The sequence below is a fragment of the Kogia breviceps genome, chromosome 17 (assembly GCF_026419965.1).
Source record: "Kogia breviceps isolate mKogBre1 chromosome 17, mKogBre1 haplotype 1, whole genome shotgun sequence".
In the NCBI taxonomy this organism is placed as follows: domain Eukaryota; kingdom Metazoa; phylum Chordata; class Mammalia; order Artiodactyla; family Physeteridae; genus Kogia; species Kogia breviceps.
This window is the reverse complement of record NC_081326.1, coordinates 5,759,995-5,780,977: the sequence shown is the minus strand read 5'-3', so window position 1 is coordinate 5,780,977 and position 20,983 is coordinate 5,759,995. Positions and strand designations below refer to the sequence as shown.

At 41.6% G+C, this 20,983-nt stretch overlaps 1 protein-coding gene across 7 annotated transcripts in view; it reads left to right on the top strand.

Annotated features, from left to right (window-relative positions):
- Positions 1-20,983, top strand: part of TOX (thymocyte selection associated high mobility group box) — a 298,710-nt gene that overhangs the window by 127,651 nt on the left and 150,076 nt on the right. For 5 of the 7 annotated variants that reach the window (XM_059043658.2, XM_067017309.1, XM_067017311.1 and 2 more), the window contains one exon: positions 18,960-19,025. The exons of 1 other annotated variant lie outside the window; for it this stretch is intronic. In XM_059043658.2, the coding sequence (XP_058899641.1) occupies positions 18,960-19,025 (66 nt within the window). Of the gene's footprint in view, positions 1-324; positions 398-18,959; positions 19,026-20,983 lie in introns of those variants that run through there. One more of the 7 variants, XM_067017310.1, reaches the window with a different exon arrangement.

Below are 20,983 nucleotides of genomic sequence, written 5' to 3'. Positions count from 1 at the left end.
TGACCATTGTCATAGAAGAAACCTGTTGGGATCTCACATTGACTGTATTCAGGGCTCGAGCCTTCCTGCTAAAACCGTTCCTCTGTTTTGATTAGTGACACATCTCATGCTCCTTAGTCACTGAATCTCATAATACAAATATCTTTCGAGTACTTCTCTCCCCTTGCATACCAAATCCTGCAGATTATAGATCTCAGATACCCGTTCCCACCCTTTCAGGCCCAATCTACATCCTTATCATCTCTTGTGCAAAGTGCCCAGTCTTCTACCTGGTCTTCTACCCCCAGGCTTCTCTTAATGCGATCCATCCAATATAATTGTGAGAATAAGTTCTAAAATTGCAGCCTGGTATATGATTCCCCCTGCTCAAAAAAAGGCTGAGCTAATTAACGTGTAGGTAAGATTGGAAAACACAAGTGCATAGTGGAATTAATTAATTCAACTTGATGATTGTCTCTAGCAGCTTCATGTGGCTCTGAAGCAGAGACTAGGAAAGCAAGAGAGTGGTATTTCCCCAGTTGGGGGGAGGGTAAGACAGGTAGGGAGGAAAAAGTCAAAGATGTCAAAAGAAGTGGGGTAATAGAGCTTCGTTGAAATGGCCGACTCTGAAATCTAGTCTACATCTTCTTGGAGTCAGCGGACCCAAGATTAGAGGGAGGTGGAGTTATTAAAGGTAACTGGAAGAGTAGATAGAAGACTCAGAAGTTTAAAAAGTGAAAGAAGTGGAAGGGGAAGAAATTCGAGTCAGAGCGAGGGATGTTCTACGTCAGCATCCGTAGAGGCGTTCCGCGTGAGGACAAGTCCACGTGGCTGCCAGTGCCCGCGGGAAGTGGAAAGTGCGCTCACTCGTGAAAACTGCAACAACAACAACAAAGTGATGGTAATTTTGGAGAGATCAAGTAACAGGGATATTGAAGCCAGCAAAGGTGAGGAATACAAAGGGAAAGAGAGTAGACGTGCCCTAGGAAATGGCAGATGACGACAGGTAAGGCGGAAACACCGTGTGGGCGAGCGGATGCTGTGGACGCCAAAGGAGAGCGGCGGCCGGCGGCGCGCGGAGTGCCGTCGGGAGGGAGCCGGCCGCATCTCTGCCTCCTCACCTGTGAGGCGAGGGACTGAGAGGGATTCTCTGCATCGGAAAGCTGGAGGGGGCTTCGGGGAAGGTTCAAGAATTTTTTTTTTTTACTTGGGAAACAGGGCGTAGACTTAAAAGAGGGCCCTGTCCGGATTGATTAAACCACATTAGCAACTCTGAGGCTCCTGAGGGCAGGGACCACACCATCTTGGTCGTCTTTTCCCCTCTACCTTCTGGGAATATGCGTGGAGCACAGGGGTGGTAGCATAATCAATGCTGAATTGAGGATTGAATCAGTGAACAGATTTTTAAAATCATGGGCCAGTGAGATAATGAAAGTGAGAAAGTGACTGAGTATTGTTCGTTTGTAGTTGATTTTTTAAGTAACCGCGTTGCAGGAAATGGAAGGTTTAGGAGTAGACTCAAAATGCGTTCTCAGCAGAGGAGTAACTCTTACGCTTTTTCAAAGTTATCTTCCAGTGCTGGACGGTGGGCTCTGGGAGGGCAGGCTGAGAAGCAGTGCACAGAAGACAGCTGATGAGCCCCTCTACCACTGTAGGAAGGAGCAGGTCACACAGTGGGAGAGAAGGGGAGGCCAGCTGTAGGTCCCGCAGATTTTCTCTCTCCCCCCCGCCCTGCTTCTCCATTCCTCTCAGGCTTTACAGCTCAGGAGCCTAATGCTACTGAGTTAATAAGGCTGGACAATCCTTATTTTGTTTCATTTTTTTTAACAGCTTTATTGAGGTGCCCTTTACTTACCATGAAATTCACCTGTGCTAAATGGACAATTAAGTGATTTTCTTTAAATTTACCAAGTTGTCTGGTTTTAGGACATTTTCATTATCCCTCAGAGATCCTTCATGGGCTAACCAATCTTAATGATGAGGTTAAGATAAGGATAATAGCCACATTTATTCATTGCTTACCTTGCTTGATCCAAGCTCTATTTTAAGCAGTTTATTTGAACTAACTCATTTAATCCTCACAGTGACCCATGAGATAGGCACTATCGTGTTCCCGTATTACAGATAGAAAAACTGAGGCATTGGTCACATGTATAGTAAGAGGCAGAGCCGTCATTAGAACTCAAGCATGCCGGTTCCAAAGCTGTTGATCTTAGCCACGATGCCATATTGCTTTTTAATATACTTTTTAATACTGGCTATTTGAAAAGCAGGATAAAAATAGCCATAACTATCTATGTTCTTTCTGTGTTTCACGCTACAGCATCAGTATGGAGTGAGAAGTACGACTTCAATGCAAAAATATCCATACATTTACATCCATACATTTCTCCATATATTTCCCTTAAGTAGCTGATACTGGAGATGCTGAGAAATTGTAATTTTATCCAGAACAGAACAAAGTTGGAGTCTTGGCAGTTAGCTGGTTAACAAAGTAGATCGTTGAGACAAAAAAAAAAAGTTCTCTTTGGTGGTTAGAAATATCTGGTGTGGCTGTCCACGTTCACCAAATTAATAGGATAATTGCCAGTTCTCTACTCTGTTGTGTATCAACATAGCCTGAAACACAAATGGAGGTTTTTGCGCAGATGATATAAATTGAGTCGCTTGCAGACATTCGTCGTCACCAACCTAGAAAGACTGGTGGGGAAGGTTGGAAATGTTCCCAGAAATTCGGTAATTGTGGTATTGCCTCTTTGTGAAATCCACTACTGACATTTTAATCCATGTAAAATCCTGTATCTACTTACAGATATTTCTGGAAAGATACCATGTCAAATGAGCAGAGCGTTGAACAGGCATGTCATTTCCCGTAACTCCTCCCTAATGTTAATTTGAGAAAAATCCAGTTCATTCTCAGTGTGGTAAGGACTACAAGTAGAAGCTTAGACGAGGGGGCTTATTTTTTATTTTTTGCGGTACGCGGGCCTCTCACTGTCGTGGCTTCTCCCGTCGCGGAGCACAGGCTCCGGACGCGCAGGCGCAGCGGCCACGGCTCACGGGCCCAGCCGCTCCGCCGCACGTGGGATCTTCCCGGACCGGGACACGAACCCATGTCGTCTCCTGCATCGGCAGGCGGATTCTCAACCACTGCGCCACCAGGGAAGCCCGACGAGGGGGCTTATTTTTAGCAACAGTATCTTTTTGGAGGTAGAGGCAGCACTGGCTAAAAAGAATCCTCTTAACTCTAATTGTATAGACAAAAAATACTGAACAAAAAAAGGCACCAATATAGCTCTTTTTCTGTACAATACCGTAGTGGTGGATACATATCATTGCACATTTGTCCAAAATCATAGAATGTACAACACCAAGCACGAGCCCTAATGTAAACTGTGGACCTCGAGTGATAATGACGTGTCAGTGTAGGTTCAGCGATTGTAACAAGCGCCCCGCCGTGGTGAGGGATGTCGGAAGTGGGGGGAAAGCTGCACGCGTGCGCGGGGACGGGCTGTGTGAGAGCTCTCTGTGCTTGGTTCTCGGTCCTGCTGTGGACTTAAAACTGCTCTAGAAAGTGAAGTTTGTTCATTTCTAAACAGCAGGTCTATTAATGTATACTTTTCTATCTGGGAGGGAATAGTATTGACATATCTATAAACATACCGGTAGTTTATTTCCTCTAAGATCATCAGAGTACTTTGCATACATACTTCTTGCCGCCTTCATTAAAGTTACTGAACCACTTTGAAAGGTCGGCCCCGGCAGCGCAGAGTGTCTACCATTTTAAGATGCAAAGGACTCAGGCCAGCTCCTCCCAGAGTTCTGCCTAAATGTAGACGTTTTTCCCTGAACACTGCTGACTTGCTGTGTCTTCTGTTTCCACTCAAACTGAAGTGGCCCTGTCGGCTGCCCTTTCTGACTTCCGGCTGTGCGCCGGGCAGATCATCTACTTTGTGAATTGTCTGGGGCCTCCAAGATCCCTTGCTGACTTCCCTTAGCTGCTCGGAGCATCCTGGGACACTTGCCTCAACGCTTAACCACCACATTCTCAGTGAACGAACCTCGTAACTTTATTAACCAGGGAAGTTATGATTGGGGGGATAAACATGCTGCCTAAGAAATATGGAATACTTACCAAATTAGGAGGACTTATTAATTAATTTTAGATTATTTGCTCTGCTTTTTTAGAAGATAACCTGGTCATAGACTCTCCTTTTTTAGAAAAATTGAAGAGATGGCTTTATATTGTTTTAAAATGTAACAGTATTTGGGGAAGACAGGGTTTGGTAAATAACATCTACACTCTCCCAACAATATTGTATACACTATTACATATGTGTCTCTCAAAGAGTAATATATGTGCCTATCTGATATCCAGGAAGACTGCTTGAAAAATAATGGATACTATGAATTAGATGTACCAATAACTGCTTTGTGTTATTATAAAGAACTGCCTTTTTAGACAGATAACATCATGTGGAAATATTATTGTCCTAAGACCTGCACGAAACACAGTGGTGAAATTCCATTTTCATTTATAAAATGAATACTGCCATCTACTCAGAATATTAATGGTTTTAATGAAGATGCAACATCTTGCAAACAAATAATTAGTTTTGTGCCTGAAAAGATAAATAGAATCCTAAGAAACAAATCACTAATTTTTCTTAGACGTGTTAGGTTTTAATCATGACAAGTGGCAGTTTTCGTGTGTCATTTGAAGAATTTGTTATTCAGTAGTTACCTAGAGTAATTATAACTCCAAAGTTTAAGTAATATAGCACACATTTATTTTGAAGTAATAGAATTGTAAGCATGGGATGACGAGGGCTCTTTACCTGTTGTTTTGAACACCACACCCAAAGCACCTGGGATATTGCTATCAGCCCCGTAAGAGTTGGGTAATTACATTGCATTGTACAAGCTGTTTAGGCCGTATCTAAATGATTTTTTTTTTTAAATAGACTTACGAATTGATTTAGGATTTGAGTTACCTTTATTACTTAAATGAATCATTTCATAGTGAATCTTATCTCTCATGTCACAGCTTACCAAAACCTCAGACTCAACCCATTCCATAGACCAGGGTTTCTCAAGAGCAGCACTGTTGACACTGGGGCTGGACAGTTCTCTTCTCTCGGGGCTGTCCTGTGCGCAGGACAGGGATGTACAGAGGCATCCCTGGCCCTTACACACTAGATGCCAGTAGCATCCCTCAGTCGTAACAGTCAAAAGCGGGGACAGAGTTCCCCCAGTTGAGAACTGCTCTCATAGAAGGTACGGGTTGCATTCATTGTGTTATATCTGCCATGATATTACTAAATAGAATGAACCAAGCAATTGGAAAAACATCAAAACAAAATGTTGAATACAAAAAGATCCAAAGAAATCCCAAATTACCATCTAAATAATGGAATGGCCAAACTATCTGGTTGATGTAGTTGGCATTACAGAAACCCTTCATTAAGTCGGCCTCTCACCTGAAAGAACGTTTGACTGAAAAGTCTTCAGTGACTGCTGATGGGTAAAAAGCGTGGTGCCTCAAAGGCTTTCCTAAAAATACACATCCACAAGCCTTTTCCTTTTTAAGAATCAGGGTGAAAATGTACTGTTTTTAAAAAGTACAGTTTTAAAATTTTACATAAAGGTTCAAGTGTACACGTTTTGAGAAACCCCATTAGCTTGTGGAACCACTGATATGAATGGATTATTACAAAGGCAGGTTCACTGCCTGAAAATGGTATGCAGTGGGGATATTGTAAAATACGGATTTTAAATATTAGATGTGGGATATTTTCCTGGCAAGTGTCCAAAGAGCTTTGTTGCCTAAACTATGTGGAATGGGGAGATGGGGAGTAGGCACTAAAATAGAACTTTCTGAGAAAAGTTGGGTTAACTCTGAAGAAAAAGCAAATCATTCTGCTTTTAAAATTAAAATCCATCTTAGATAATTTGATTTGCTCTAATGTTTAGTTTCCATCCTATTCTTATTTCAATACATGTTTAAATTATTTGTTTCAAGTTTAATGTCTCAAGTAACATTGAAGGATTTCTTGGAGACAAGACTCTCTCTCTCTCTCTCTCTCTCTCTCTCTCTCTCTCTATATATATATATATATATATATATATATATATATATATATATATTATATATATATCTAAAATATGTACGTTCCACTCAGAACTATTCAGAAGGCATTTCAAACAAAAATTCCTGAAACTACATAATCTAACATTAATGTTAATTTACTTAATGGTTATAAAAATATATTATGCTAGAATTTTTCATAGCAAATATAAAATGTGCAAAAGATATTAATAATGTAATGTTTCTTACAGAAAGTGAAATTATAGGTTACAGAGTAGTAGAGATTACATAATTTTTTTGATGTGAGCATTATAAGGAACATTAACTGATTACTGAAGCAGCTTAAGTGTCTAGCTAGGTTATGCAATTGTTGGACTAGAACAAAAAATTGTTGTATATAGTTCCATAAAATACAGTGAGCAGTTGTTATCTTACGGATAATTTAATGTATGAAGCTAATAAGCTAAGGAAAATAAAATGCAATAGGAAACCTATATCATACTACTATATATTTAATATTTAAGTATAATATTGCATTTTTATGCCGAAACCTGCCTGAAATCTTCATTTTATGACAATAATTCTGCCTGAAGCAATTTTAGTGAATGTGATATGATGTAGCCTGCCATGACAGCGTAATATTTTCTCTGTGAATTAAAAGAAGAGTTCAGGGGGCTTCCCTCGTGGCGCAGTGGTCGAGAATCCGCCTGCCGATGCAGGAGACACGGGTTCGTGCCCTGGTCTGGGAAGATCCCACATGCCGCGGAGCAACTAAGCCCGTGAGCCATGGCCGCTGGGCCTGCGCGTCCGGAGCCTGTGCTCCGCAGCGGGAGAGGCCACAGCGGTGCCGCAAAATAAATAAATAAATAAAGAAAGAAGAGTTCAGTAATCCTTTACATTTTCAGGTAATTTCTCCTGCAGTTTTGTCTAACAGTTTTTAATGTATTGAACCACAATAGCTTCTCCCTTATGGAGCTTAAAATAACTTAAATAAAAACCAAATAAATAACATTTCAGGAGAAAAATATTTTGTACACACATACAGCAAATAAATATGTACGTATGTAAAAAAGGTGTACATATTTACATGCACATACATACACATGATGCTCTACAAAGTTTTCATTTATTTGGTAATTACACTACTATTTTCTTTTTTCCACTCCATTGCTTTTCTTTTACCTAATATTTAAGGTAGGACTCTGCCCTTCTGTATATAGTGATAAAAAAATAATGTCTACATATCATTTTCCATAGTAAAAACCTCTTCATAGGCTAATTTAGGGCACATTTAGCCTGATTCTGCATTCTTTCTGCCTGTTGATCTTTCCACTTAATGATGAAAACAATCAAATAAACTTGCCATCAGAGGGGAAGTACCATAGTTTCCAGAATGTAGCACAGGGATTGTATGTTTAGTGCTTTACAGTTTACAAATGCTTTCCCATATCTCATTTGAATCTGAAATGATCGCATGAAAAAAGTATAATTCTTACTCTCATTCCCCAGACCAGTCTGCTAGGAAGTGTCAGAACCAAGACTCCTATCTGGGTCTTCTTATTTCAGATCCAGTCCATGATAGAACCTCTCCTAAATTCTGCCCCTATTCTACCATACCTGTAAGGGAAGAAGAGGCCCTGAATTACTCAGAAACCGCATGGGGAAAAGGGAGGAATGAATTGCACTCTGTCTGCCAATCCAGTTGGCTTTTCATTAGCTTGCTGGTATAGATTCGGAGATGATTCAGAGAGCAAAGTGTTCACCAGCAGCTTGACGTGGGTGTGAAAAAAATAAACCAGCTTGATCTGGAGCGGCGTGGGCACAATCTGCTTACTGGAACGGGGCTTGCCTATTTGGTACCATGAAGGTTTTCACTATTACCTAGGCGCTCATGTAATGAACTTCTTTTTACATTATCCAAACTAGAGTGACTGAAAGAAAAAAAAATTGGTCCCTTTAGAACAGAAAGAAATGGAAAACTGGAGTGTGATCTGGTTTACAGAAGCTTTTGTCCAGTGCCCCTGGAGGATCAGTTATTTTCATGGATGGAAATTGATTTGGAAATGAAAGCACATGGAATAAATACTCCCGCAGAATAGCAGAATGGTGAGATACCTGAAATGCTTTTAGTTCTCACAATATTGCACTGAATTTATTTAATCATTCATTTAATGTTATTTAGGAAATACTGTGTGCTTGAAATAAGCTAAGTGCCGGGGATAGAAAAATAGGAAGGTCCCTGCCCTCTAACAGTTCATAGTCCAGTGTAGGAGAGAGGTAGCCCAAAACAGTGACAGCACAATGAGATATAGGCTGCAGTACTTCTTGTCTGGGAGAGGCCAAGTATATGCCTGTTGTTCAATCATATTTAGTAATAGTACCTCCCTTCACTCTTCAGAAGTGTCCCGGTTGGTTGATCAATTCTCTGATCGTCTTTTTACTAGAAAATGGGGAGAGAACTAATGGAGTGGGAGGTGGAGATGTCTTCCAGGCAGAAGGAATGACGGGGAGGGACAGAGGCAGGGATTTTTGTCGCTCATATATCGGTCAGTGACACGAGATGTAGACGGGAGTGGGGTTAAAAACGTTTTAACATTGGCATGGCCCTGGCACTGGCTGTTGAGCGTGGGCACCATCCACAAACAAGTGGCACTGCTGTTCTCATCATGAAGGACCTTGTGTTCTAAACTGAGGAAGTTGGAATTTCCCTTGAAAACCTTAGGGAGCATTGAAAGATTTGAAGCAGTGGGGGAGGAGAAGGAAGACTAGGTTAATGTACTGAGTCTGGCTTAGTCTAGGTCAGCGAGCAGTAATCAGAAAGGTAAGGGACTTCCTTTGAGGATCAGCTAGCCATGTACCTTGTGCCAGGCGATTCCCCAACCGGTATGGTCTTCATGACGATCCTGTGAGAGGGCCACTGAGGCTCACAGAGGCCATGTCTTGCCAGGTTCACAGCTGTTGAGTGGCAAACCCTGCTCTGGACTATTCAACTCTGTGGTCTTGCTAACACACTTCTGCCTCTAGTGACTGCTCTGGTCCCATTAGCGTTGACTATGGAATAAAGTATGCACTTACAGGAAATACCCATGGCCATTAAGTGGATATTGTCACTAAAATAATATAACGAAGTCCGCTGTCCTGGTAGCCATTGAATTGGAAACGATATTCATTCGTTGTACTGTCACTTTGGGGCACCTGAAACTTTGATGTTGCTTGATCCTCCTCTTTTGCAAGGGGCTTGTTTCCCTTTAGCAGATGTTCTTCTAGTAGGTACTTTTCTGTCCTCGAACAGACCTGGAATTGAGGCTCTGCTCTACGCCTTCCAAGTGACGTAATTCTTTAAGGCTCAGTTTCCTTATTGGTCAAAGGGCATGAATACTGCCTGCTTCACAGGGTTGTTATAAGGGTTAGATGAGTGAATGCATGTGTGCACCTGGCACACAGTAAGTATCAAAGAAACGTTAGCTTAGCTGCTATCCCTGTGAATGGGGCCTGGCACACAGTGGGCGTGAAGATGAGCATTTGTTGAGTGAGTGATTACCACATTTCTATCTGGCACTGTGTTGATCGCCATTACATTTTGCTGTGTGGCAGCAAGACCACGCTCGGTGGCTCGCCCCTGATGGCACCGTGCGGCGGTGCTCGCCCATTTCTCGGTAAAAGAGCATCACAGGGTGCCACTCCAGAAAGTAAAACAAAGGAAACCAACCTCTTCTCGCCATGCGGTACAAACAAGGCTTTGAGTGGAAGCAGGCTTGCAGTTTCCAGCAACAAGACGTCCTGTTTCGGGTCTGACGTGTTTCTGGCACCGTATCGTGCCATAAGAAGGATGTTGTCCAAACGGAGGGTGAAGTGTTTGGGAGGGGGCGCTACCAGAAACAATTCAAATGGGAGTGGGAGGATGAGGGGGGCTAGTTAGAACTACTGTAAACACGGAGGCAGTAAGAAGAGACTTGGGGATTGAAACTCTATAAGCACATGTAACGAACGTGCCTTGGGAAGGGCGCGCCTTATGCGCGAAGTCTTAAGCCAGCAGGGAAAGTTACATGGGATAATGGGCTAAATGTCAAAGAAGGTGATGTAAAAATAAGGATAACTATATAGTATTTGAAGCTCTCAAAGAAAATTTAAAAAGTATACTCCTTTTGATAAAACAAACGGATTGAGTGACTTCTCAAGTTCCTTAAAGTGAAAGGTCCATGCCAACAGAGCTTTGCTTCCTTTCCTAATGGACAGATTTATACTCAATGACTTGAAAGATTTAATCCAGTTCTTCAAAATGTCAGTATGTTTTCATTCAGAAAACAGAAACTCTCTGGAGCCTGAAAAAAATAAATGTTATATATGATCTCAAAAAGGAAATGGAGTAGATCTAAACTGAGCTTCTTATATTTCTAATTGGTCAGGTTTGCCCTGAATATACCAAAATATATTTCAACACCTGTCCTACCATTAGGAGATTTTAATGACCAGAAGTCTCTTCCTGTAACATCATTGTTATATTTAGTCTCAGTGTTATTTTCTGAGTAATAATAATAGGGAAGTGAGAATCTCCATCTTAATAACTCTGTACCTTCCTATTTGTATTTTTATTTGGCACCACTACTTTTACTCTCAAAATTATTCAATAATTGTTCGTCTTCAACTCTTTTTAAAAAGTTTCCATCCCAGTCTAAATGTAACTTCTCTGTTAATCTTTTTCTACATCTGTCGTTCAAGACTCAGAACCGTCTCAATGCTCTGAACTTCTAGTCTTACGTTTTTCTTGTTTTGAGGTTCCCAGAATAGAGCGCGCTCTTCCAGACCAGACGTGCAAAAAACATTCTCACCTTTTTCTCTACGTGTCAGATACTGGAAAATGTTCACTGTGTTTTAAAAGGACTACCAGAAATAAAAGAGCCCCCCCCCCAAAAAAAAAAAAAATGACTTTCATACTTTTCATTCCACGTCCACGTAGGATTTGGGAACTGTGGTAAGTGAGGTGAGAGCTGATGTGATGTGGAAATGGTGCGCTTAGGTAAGGATTGACAGCCAGCTTGCATGTACTTCTCAAATTGTTCTCTTAGTAGATGGATTCAGAAAAACTTGTCTACAACGTGATACGTCAGGGGAAAGTTCTGAAACAATCACTTGAAACTACACTGAGTTTCAACTACACAGTATATAGTTTTACAGCTTTTTGCTTTATAGAAATTCAGAAATTACTTGGAAATTCATTTCAAAAACAAAACTCCTACATGGAATCAGAAATCATTGCTCCTGATTTTCTGATATCTGACACCATGTGGAAGGCTTTTAGTAAAAACTAGTGTCATGTATCACGTGTGTTTTGATTTGGTTAAAGTTATTTCCATTTACATGCACCAGGATGGATTTGGAGTGATAATTAAGCTTTTTTCCACACATTCTTTTCTTTCTTAAGTAATGTATAATGAAAATGGATTTCTTTGCGTTTGAGAGTTTGGGATTAATGAAGTTTTCTCAAAACTTGCATATTTTTTTCTTTCAAATAGAGTGATATTTTCATGGTATTGGAAAATCTTAGTTCTGTTGATTACTGTTTCATAACTTTGTTTCTGTCTCTGCATCGGCATTTAAAATAGAGCTAATGACTCAATAATATAATAGAAGCAGAATAAAGACGGCATGAAATGTAGCATTGCAGTTAAGAACTGTCACTTAGTTACCTTGGGCCGCTCACCGGGCATTGTCCTGGTCCAGGTGCCCCAGAAAGCAGAGCCTGTGGTGAAGGCTCGCATGTTAATGCCGGGAGAGCTGACCCAGGGAATCCAGAGCGAGGGGGACCGCAGCAGGGAAGCAGGGAGGCCGGAACACAGGGCGCGTGTTTCCAGGCTTGCCGTAGCTTTGCAGCCCGTCCCCGCTGCTTGTGGGGCACAGGGGACTTCTCTAAAAAGGCCGCAGGGGCCGCCGGGAGCCAGTTCTCTCCACCCGGCCGTGCTTCCCCCACGCTCTCAGGCTCTGTTACCAGCCCTTCTGCACAGACTCAGCAAGGCAGAACCTCTTCGGCTCTGGCCCAGGGGCAGGGCCTCCTGATGTCAGTTGGGGTGGGCTTGGGGCACCTCTGACTGTACTTGTGGTGGCAGCAGGAATGATGGGTCTGGCGACTTTATCACCATGAGAAACTGTGAAATTAAGGGCCAGTGGCCAAGGCCTGGGGCTCAGGCAGGCTGAGCAGACCTGGGGAATATGTGATTGCATCCGTCACGGCCGGGTTACTTAACTCCTTTGTACCTCAGTTTTGTCATCTGTAAGACGGGAGTAACAGTGGTCACCATATTACAAGACTGCTCTAAAAATTAAACGGCTTAATATACTGAACATGGTTAGAAAGTGCCTGCAAAGGTTAAAACTCGTTTGAACAATTATGGCATCATTATCTTAAGTGTGGAGCCATCAAGTGTGACTTTTAAGTGTGACTACTTAAACTAACACAGAGTGCCTTTGAGTTAATAAGTTTGGTGTGTTGTTTAAAAAAGCAAACACACGTTTCATTGTAGCTGTACCCTTAACAGCAGAGGGATACTGCTGCTACCGTACGAGTCATGCCATCGGGCCTTGGCGTAGGACAGCGTTTACGAGGACAGGCTCAAGGTAAATGCGTAGCACTGGTGCTGAAAATGTCAGGTACTAAAGCTAACAACAGAAACGTGATATACAGTTCCTCCCCAAATAAATATACCACTAGGACAAAGATGAGAATATAAATTCAGTTCCCAAATGGAGCCTAGATTCTAAGCAGTGGGTATAGTGTTCTACTTGGGACACAGTAGCCAAGTGGGATGATATTTTCTCTCCCTCCTCCTCCAGGGGCCAAGTGTTCAAGTAGCCACTCTGTGCCCAGATCATGTTTCCTCTCCGTGCCATTCAGATCTGCAGCAGAGTGTTTACCACTCAAGTTCAAGTGACAGGAGCCGACCGAGAGGGGTTTCCCTTTCCTGGTTCAGCGCTGTGTGCTCCCAGGTTGTAATGCACATCCACTCCAAGCACCAACAGTAGTTGTTTCCTTTTCTCTGGGTGTCCATGGGCTGTGCTCCGCTGGTCTCCTTTCGGTGCATGCGAGCCGCTTTCCCAGCCCCAGGGCTCAGTACCAGCTTCTTTCAGCCTGGCTCAGCATGGAGGTGGACTGCCTTAGACCATCTCACATTTCCACAGTCAGCCTTGAAGCTGGAAGATAAATAAACGCATACTCCCTCTCCAGTGTCTCCTGACCCTGTTCCTGGAGAATGGAGGAGGATGTGCAGTAAGCTAGGAGCTCACCTTGCTCTATTTTCATTGGCTACACATTACTCTGCGTGTGAGCAGCGGTGACAGCTGTGCTCAGCGTGGGTTACCACCCTTCACATTATGCTGTGGCTTTTAAAATGCTTTGCTCTACATGAAACAGCAAAAGTCTTTGCTTTCATCGACCAAACCTATGCAATTTCTTTCATTACCCCCCCCCCAAAAAGCGACTTTTAATCTTATATTGAGCCAAGCAGTAAAAAATGGATATTTCACTTTGACGATATTACCCTGTCTTATGATGGTTTATTATCTTCTAAGAAATATCAAATTAACTCCCTGTTATAAACATTTCCATTTTTAGCTCCTTTTAAAAAAAACCAGAGTATCCAATACTCCTTCAGAGAACACCCAGAAATGTAAGGTTTTTGCTTTTACAGGAGATACAATGTGGTACTGTTTCATGAATCCCACGGGGTCCGCCATCCTCCCCAAGCTGCAGTTTTCTGGTTTTCTTCTAATGGTTTCCCTAAATAGATCCCATTTCCTCGACCAGCGCCAATGATTGCTTTGTACTTCACATATTCTAGCTTTGATTTGTCTTGTGTTAGCGGTTCCGGGAGCCTAATATTGCTCGTTTCTGCTCATCGTCTGCTATGTTCAGACAGTGTTGGATTGTCTGCTTTCAGTTTTTAAATAGAAGAAATAATAACTACCTAGTTTGAAAAGCTCTTTGGGATTATGGGTTTGGTTAATATCCTCTGAAAACAATTTTTTAAAACTGTAGTAGAAGATTATAAATGACTTTTTATGTGATTGCATCCCCTGGTGCTTTGAAATAAAAACACGAGAAAGAGTATAACGCACTTGGTCAGAAAGGCTAATCCTGAGTTGATGCCATTTACATTTAGATTTAAATAAGTCAGCCTATTTATTCCTTCAAACTTTTGCTTCAGGTTTTAAATTGAGAGTACATGGAAATCATAAGTCCTAGGATGTTTGAAAAGTTATAATGCCTAAATTCAGCTGACTTCTAAGAATAATAACTGTAACAAACTTAAGGACTAAGGAAATGAAGTTAGTTATTTTTAATAAAATCATGTTATTACAACAGTTATGAATAAGGTTCCTCTAATACGTGGTCCGGATGAAGTGAACTGGGGTCATCGGTGTAATAACGCAAATACTGTGCCTTCCAGACTGGGGGGTATGCAAACAAGCCACACACAAACCATCGGAGATCTGACCCCCCACTTACTATTTGCGATGGAGTATAAAACAGTAGCTGTAGAGTCTGCTCCCTCACTTTTTATGGGTGATGGAGTATATGGGTGATGCAGTGTGTCATGGTGGAAAAGTCTTCTACTGGGAATCTCGACCTTGGTTCTGTGCCCAGATGTGCTGCCTGACCAGTAAAAAGTCCGTTTCTTCAGTCATGACATGGGGGGTGCAGATATGATGCCTTCAGGGACCTTCCCAAGACCGAAATTCTAGGACTCTGTGCACTGTAATTCAACTTCAGATGGCAACGAGACATAAAGCCAAGCCACAGGGTGTATTCTAAGAATGTTGCATCAGCACAAGGCCTGTTGAGATCCCTGGAACCAGCTCCTGGACCAGGGTGTGGCTGGGTGGAGCTGTAAGAAGTACAAGGATGACAGTAACCTGAAAGCAGCCTGTGGTTGAGAGGGTGGGCTGGGGCCCTGGGATATTGGCTTAGTTTTCTCCCCGGGCTCAGGACTTGGTCCAGACACAGGGGATGACCAGGCTTGTTCTGACATACAAATGTCTTTGTTTGGCAACTCGGAATTCTTTACAAAGAGGCCATAAGTTAATTTATAGCCAGATCTCTTGATTCTTGGTCAATCTACATGTTTTTTAATTGAATAAAAATCTTGAGGAAGAACAGGTTCCAGCATTTAAGTATTGGTGTCCTGGTTATTTCTGTACATTTTTTTTTTTCTTTGTAAGAGCTTCTGCTCCTATTTTAATTCTGCTCCAGTTTTAATCCACTGTAAGACTATGAATTTTCCCCTTTCAGAAGCCTTCAAACCATTCTCTAAAAGCTGAATATTCTTCCTCCTCTCAAGTCACTGCCTTCTCTAGGAAGATGATCTATTTAACCAAGCAAATATAGTTTAATTTTTGTTAATTAGACATTGCCTGAGGACTTCTTATAAGCCAGCCCTAAGCTATAAAGACACTAAAGATAACCAAGATGGGTATTGTCTTATAGCTCACAGCCCGCGGAGTTAGTCCCCTAGCAACAAAACCTGCCTGGAACCAGAAAGCTACCACAGGGAGCCCAGAGGCTAGAGACAGCCCTGACTAAAGGGAACTGAGGGATGTAAGAAACATTTTAACAAGTAAAAGGGAAGGAAGGCAGTCTGGACAAAGGTGTGGATGTATGTGACATGCACCGGGGCACAGGAAGTGGGCATGGTGAGGCCAGAGACTCTCACAGCAAAATCACTGTGGCTTCCGCTCCCCTAGAAAGCAGGCAGTAGTGTAAGATAGAGGTCATCTCTTTATGTGTCTCTACATTGCAGGTCCTCCAGAGATAAACTTTCAGAGGAGTTGTGAATATCTTGATAGTAATAGAAGAAACCACCTGTATAGAGTTCACCAGAGAAACGGAACCAACAGATATATATAGAGACAGAGATATACTGATATATATATATAGAGAGACAGAGGCATGGGGAGAAGGAGTTGGGGGGAGAGAGGGGAGGATTTATTATAGGAATTGGCTCGTGTGATTATAGAGGCTGAGACATCCCAAGATCTGTTCTTGGGAAGCTGGAGACCCAGGAGTTGTCTGTTTTTTCTTCATAAAAAAAAAAATATTCAAACAATAACAAATGGCATAGTTCCTGTCCAAAAGTTGGCAGGCTTGAGACCCAAGAAGAGCTGATGTTTCAGTTGGAGTCTGAAGGCAGGAAGACTGGTGTCCCAGGTCAAGCAGTCAGGCAGGAGGAGTTCCCGTTTACTCTCAGGAAAGTCAGCCTTTTTGTTCTATGCAGACCTTCAACTGATCAGATGCGGCCCATCCACAGTAGGGAGGGCAATCTGCTTTATTCATTTTACCAATTCGAATGTTAGTTTTGTCCAAAAACACCCTCACAGACACACCCAGGATATTTTTCCAAATATCTGGACACCTGTGGCCCAGCTAAATTGACACACAAAATTAACTGTCAAACCACCTCCCTGTGTGTTAAGGCGTAATTATAAAGCATCCAGGAATATTCTGCCAGCCTGATTACCAAATTGCCAGCTCACTGAGACTCTTGTTTATTTTGAAAGCCTCACAATACCATAGAACTTCTGTACAGTATCTCAACATCATTGAGATACTGTCATCACTCTGCTTTGATAATATATTGACATTATTTTCAGAATTGATGGCTAACTCATCATTATGATTCAGAATATATTTATATTTGTTATGGGGGTTACATGCATGAGCTAGAGAGTCAGGCTTCCTGGGTTTGAATCCCAGCCCTGCCTTTTAGTAGCTGTGTAATTTTGAGCCTCTAGCTTTGATTCTCTGTGCCTTTGTAGATAATAATAATACCTTAACTCTGTTCTGAAAATTAGATCAGTTAATACATGTAAAGATACAGGTAGGTTACAGGCACATAGAATGTACTCAAAAAAATAGTTTTTCCTGTAGCCACATATCTTTTATTTAAAATGCTGTTTCAGCCTTGGCTCAATATTACTTAAGCGCTGATACTTTTTGAGGAAAGAGCCGTTAGGAGCAGTAACATTGCATGTATTCAATTAGCATACACTTTGGATAGACGAAAACCAAAATTTCAAAGCTTTAGTTGGCTTGAGAATGACACCAGATTTAGAAAATGAGTAAGAGAAGATGAAATAGAAAGTAACACATTTACAGAATATGCATAGGCAGTGGAGTATTTGATTCACTTCACTACTTCAGTTTAGTTTGCTACAGTCAGAGAAACTGTCCATATTTTAAATGGTTCTTTGGCATCTTAACATTAAAAACATTTATAAACAAACCAACAGTGGGTGGCGGTGGAGAAGTGCTAAATGATGCTCTTTGTTAGGTTTTGAGCCGGTAGGAGAAACAGGCGGGTTGATTGGGGCTAGACTCTCTTTGGGTTGAAGGCATTCACCTGACTGATGGAAAACCAACCTTGGGTAAGTCACTGGGACTCAGGGCTCCTACGCCAGGTGACGGGGCAACCAAACTGTCCAGCTATGCTTTTCTGGGTGTGCTATCTCTGATCTGTCCGAACAAGCACCTCTTTCAATGCGTGACTTCAGATCTGTTTACGTAAGTCTGTTCGCAAAACATGAAATACATTTGCAGGATGATGTGGGAGGAAATCCTTTGGTTCTTTGAACTTGATGAGTGCTTCAGTGTCCTTCGGGAGGTCTTCACTTGCGCAGCTCACGTTTATGTGACTCTTCAGGGCACTGACTGCTGCTGACTGTCGCTCAGAGCCAGCTCCGAAGCTGTGGTGTGTCCCCAGTGTTCACAAGGCCTCTTATGCCACGTCACGGTTTTCCAGTGGCGTAAAAGTACGTCCACGGAACTGTGCGCGTGTATCTCCATCAGGAACACTGTTCTGTCTTGAAAAATAACTTCTCAGATTTTCAAGTTCCTGTGTCTGAAACTAGTCTGCAGTGAAAGTACCTTCAGACTCAGCTCTTTGAAGCTGGCTGTATTAGTCCATTTGATTATTTCCTTGGGAAAATTCTTCTTTTAACTAGAAGGGAAATGCTTTGCCCATTTATCAAGTGACTAAAGATAGCTGAGGATTAAGTCTGAATGGAGTGATTACTGCTTTCAGAAGCCTGAATAATGAAAAGTATGCTGTTGTTGTTGTTTGAACTCTTCCACAGCTCTGCACTCGAACTGCCCCCAGGAATTTTCTCCTCCCATCTTGTTCCTAATTTGTAAATTCCTATACGGATTTCTATGCATTTGTAATACTGACATTAATTCTGTGTCTTTGAAAAACTTCGGAGAGGAAAATTTAATCATCGAGCCTGTATATTTTTATTGTTATCCATTATTATTATCATTCTTAGCCATGCTTGTAGTGGCACGTGCTCTTTTCAAATATTATTATAAAATTCTTTAATCATAAGGCTATTGTGATGAAGCCAATTTCAGTCTATTACGAAAACTCTGCACTTTTTCATTTTTGAGAGCCAAACTCAGAATGCATTGAGCTGTGCCTCAGTATATTTTCCATTATCCTTTTCTTTCAGAAATCATGCCATCCACTTAATACTTCATTACAGCCGAAATGCAATATGTATATACGTGGTACGCAAAATGAGCCATTTTGTTTTAAAACAGATTGCAGATGAAAGGAAACCATTCCTTTCTTGCTTGCTTGCTGTAATTACCAGAGCACTAATTACTCCAAATCACTGACATCCAGGGTCAGGAAAATGACAACAGAAACATCAAAGAATAGATGTGGCTCTCTTGCTGTGACAGATTTTCCGTATTTCCAACCACGGTAGTTTTTTTTTTTTTTTTTTTTTTTTTATGGCTACTGTTTTCCAGCTTGATGGTGGAAAAAACAAAGCAAAACAAAAAACAACAACAAACATGCACACAGTCAAGATTGCTGAATGTTTACTATTATTTCATTCGCAGTTTGACGGTGAGAACATGTATATGAGCATGACAGAGCCGAGCCAGGACTATGTGCCAGCCAGCCAGGTGGGTTAATTAATCTTCTCTGCCTTGTTTCAAATTGTAATTAAACAAATTCAAAGAGTTGCATTGCAAATGAGTAGCACTGTCAGTAACTGCGGCAATCAGGAATAATCATAATTTATCAACAAGCATTTAAGCCTTGTTTCCAGTTAATGAGATCGAGCTGATAAAACACCGGAGTTGGCATTTGTTGAAAGATAATACCTTGCTTCCTCTCCAGAACGGCAAGCAGCTGTTTTGCCAGCATGAGCTTTCCTAAACAGTTGTTTTACCTTTAGGAAATAAAGTCTTTACAGGTGCAGGTTGTTTGAGCTTCGGACTATAGATGAGTTAATCGTTATAAGCTACGCATGTCACAAATAACTTTAATGATCAATTATTGGGGCAGTTTTCAATAAAATGTTACATTGATCACCAGAATCGCAGGGCCAGAAAGCGCTCTATGGCTGTTTTCAAGCCAAAATCCGTGATATGATGGGAAACATTTTTTTTTTTTTTTTGGTGGTACGCGGGCCTCTCACTGTTGTGGCCTCTCCCGTTGCGGAGCACAGGCTCCAGACACGCAGGCCCAGCGGCCATGGCTCACGGGCTCAGCCGCTCCGCAGCACGTGGGATCTTCCCGGACCGGGGCACGAACCCATGTCCCCTGCATCGGCAGGCGGACTCGCAACCACTGCGCCACCAGGGAAGCCCGATGGGAAACCTTTGAAGGGCACGTTTGTATCCATTTCACTGGGAATGGTTGACACGGTATTTAATCCTGAGAAGTGACAACAAAAGTCCAATGAAAATGTAAATGGTTACATTTATAGAAGTGAAGGCTTGGCTATTTATTTTTAGATACTTAAGACCAGGCCCCTTGATCCACAGAGGCCCTTTGAAGCAAAATGGTAACTGCCCTAGGGGGCCACTGTAATATGATAGTGTAAGAACCTTGTAAGCAAAAACAAATAAATGAATAAACGAAAGCGAGGGAGAGTTCACAGGAGCATCCTGTGGACTTGCACGTATTTTGTTCTGGAAGAGTAAAACCATGGTAGCTTGGAGTTTCATGTGTCAGTAACTATAGCGTAAACTCAAACATTGAAAACAGTTGTTTTCATATCCGCCCAAATAGATTTGATAAGTGGGAAGGGTGGGGAAATAGGGAACAAAAATAGAACCATTTTTCTTCATGGTGCTTGTCAGTGACTTAAATCTAATGTATGTGTCAGGGGTGCACTTTATGGGGCTTTGAAATTTCTCTAAGAACGAAATGTCTCAGGCTTAACTCAAAACAGAGGCAGGCCTGCCTCTCCATGAACTTTGCATTTAGAAGTCACTATGATCACTGCCTTCTCCGGCAGACATTCTGGAAACTATACTATATTGTTCAGATGAGAAGGTCATCATTAAGTTCAAAGATCCGGACTACATTTCCCTCCATTCAACTGAGTCGATCACTCTCAGAGTACCTTTGGAAGGCTGGGCTCTGCATCTAGAATTTTTACTTAACTGAACGCATTCAGCTAAGTAGCCGGCAGGATCCATAGGTAGTTCTGAGTAGGACTGTTTGATTAAAAAATGAAAAATGTTACTATTAATTTTCTTCCAACCATCAATCCCAAAACTGTACTGACAAGTTTAGTATTACTATTAGATTAAAGCAACCTGGTATCATCTCTTTGTTGCCTTTAGGGTTTTGAAGTGTAAGGGCTAATTGAATTTGTTTGAAACAGTAGAAACACAAACTCAATAAATGATTGCTGTTATAAAGCAGCTGCTCCCTTTCAGAGAATCATTATGTCTGTCTTAAAGACTTTCGGATAAAGGATTGGAAATTCAAAGCATATACATTATAACAACTTAGATTTTTAAATTCAAGTACAATGAATAATATTAAACCCTGACTAAAATCAAACAACTAACATTCTTTTTCTTAATATTTGTGTCAAGAGTTACCAAGAATGTTTTAAATACCA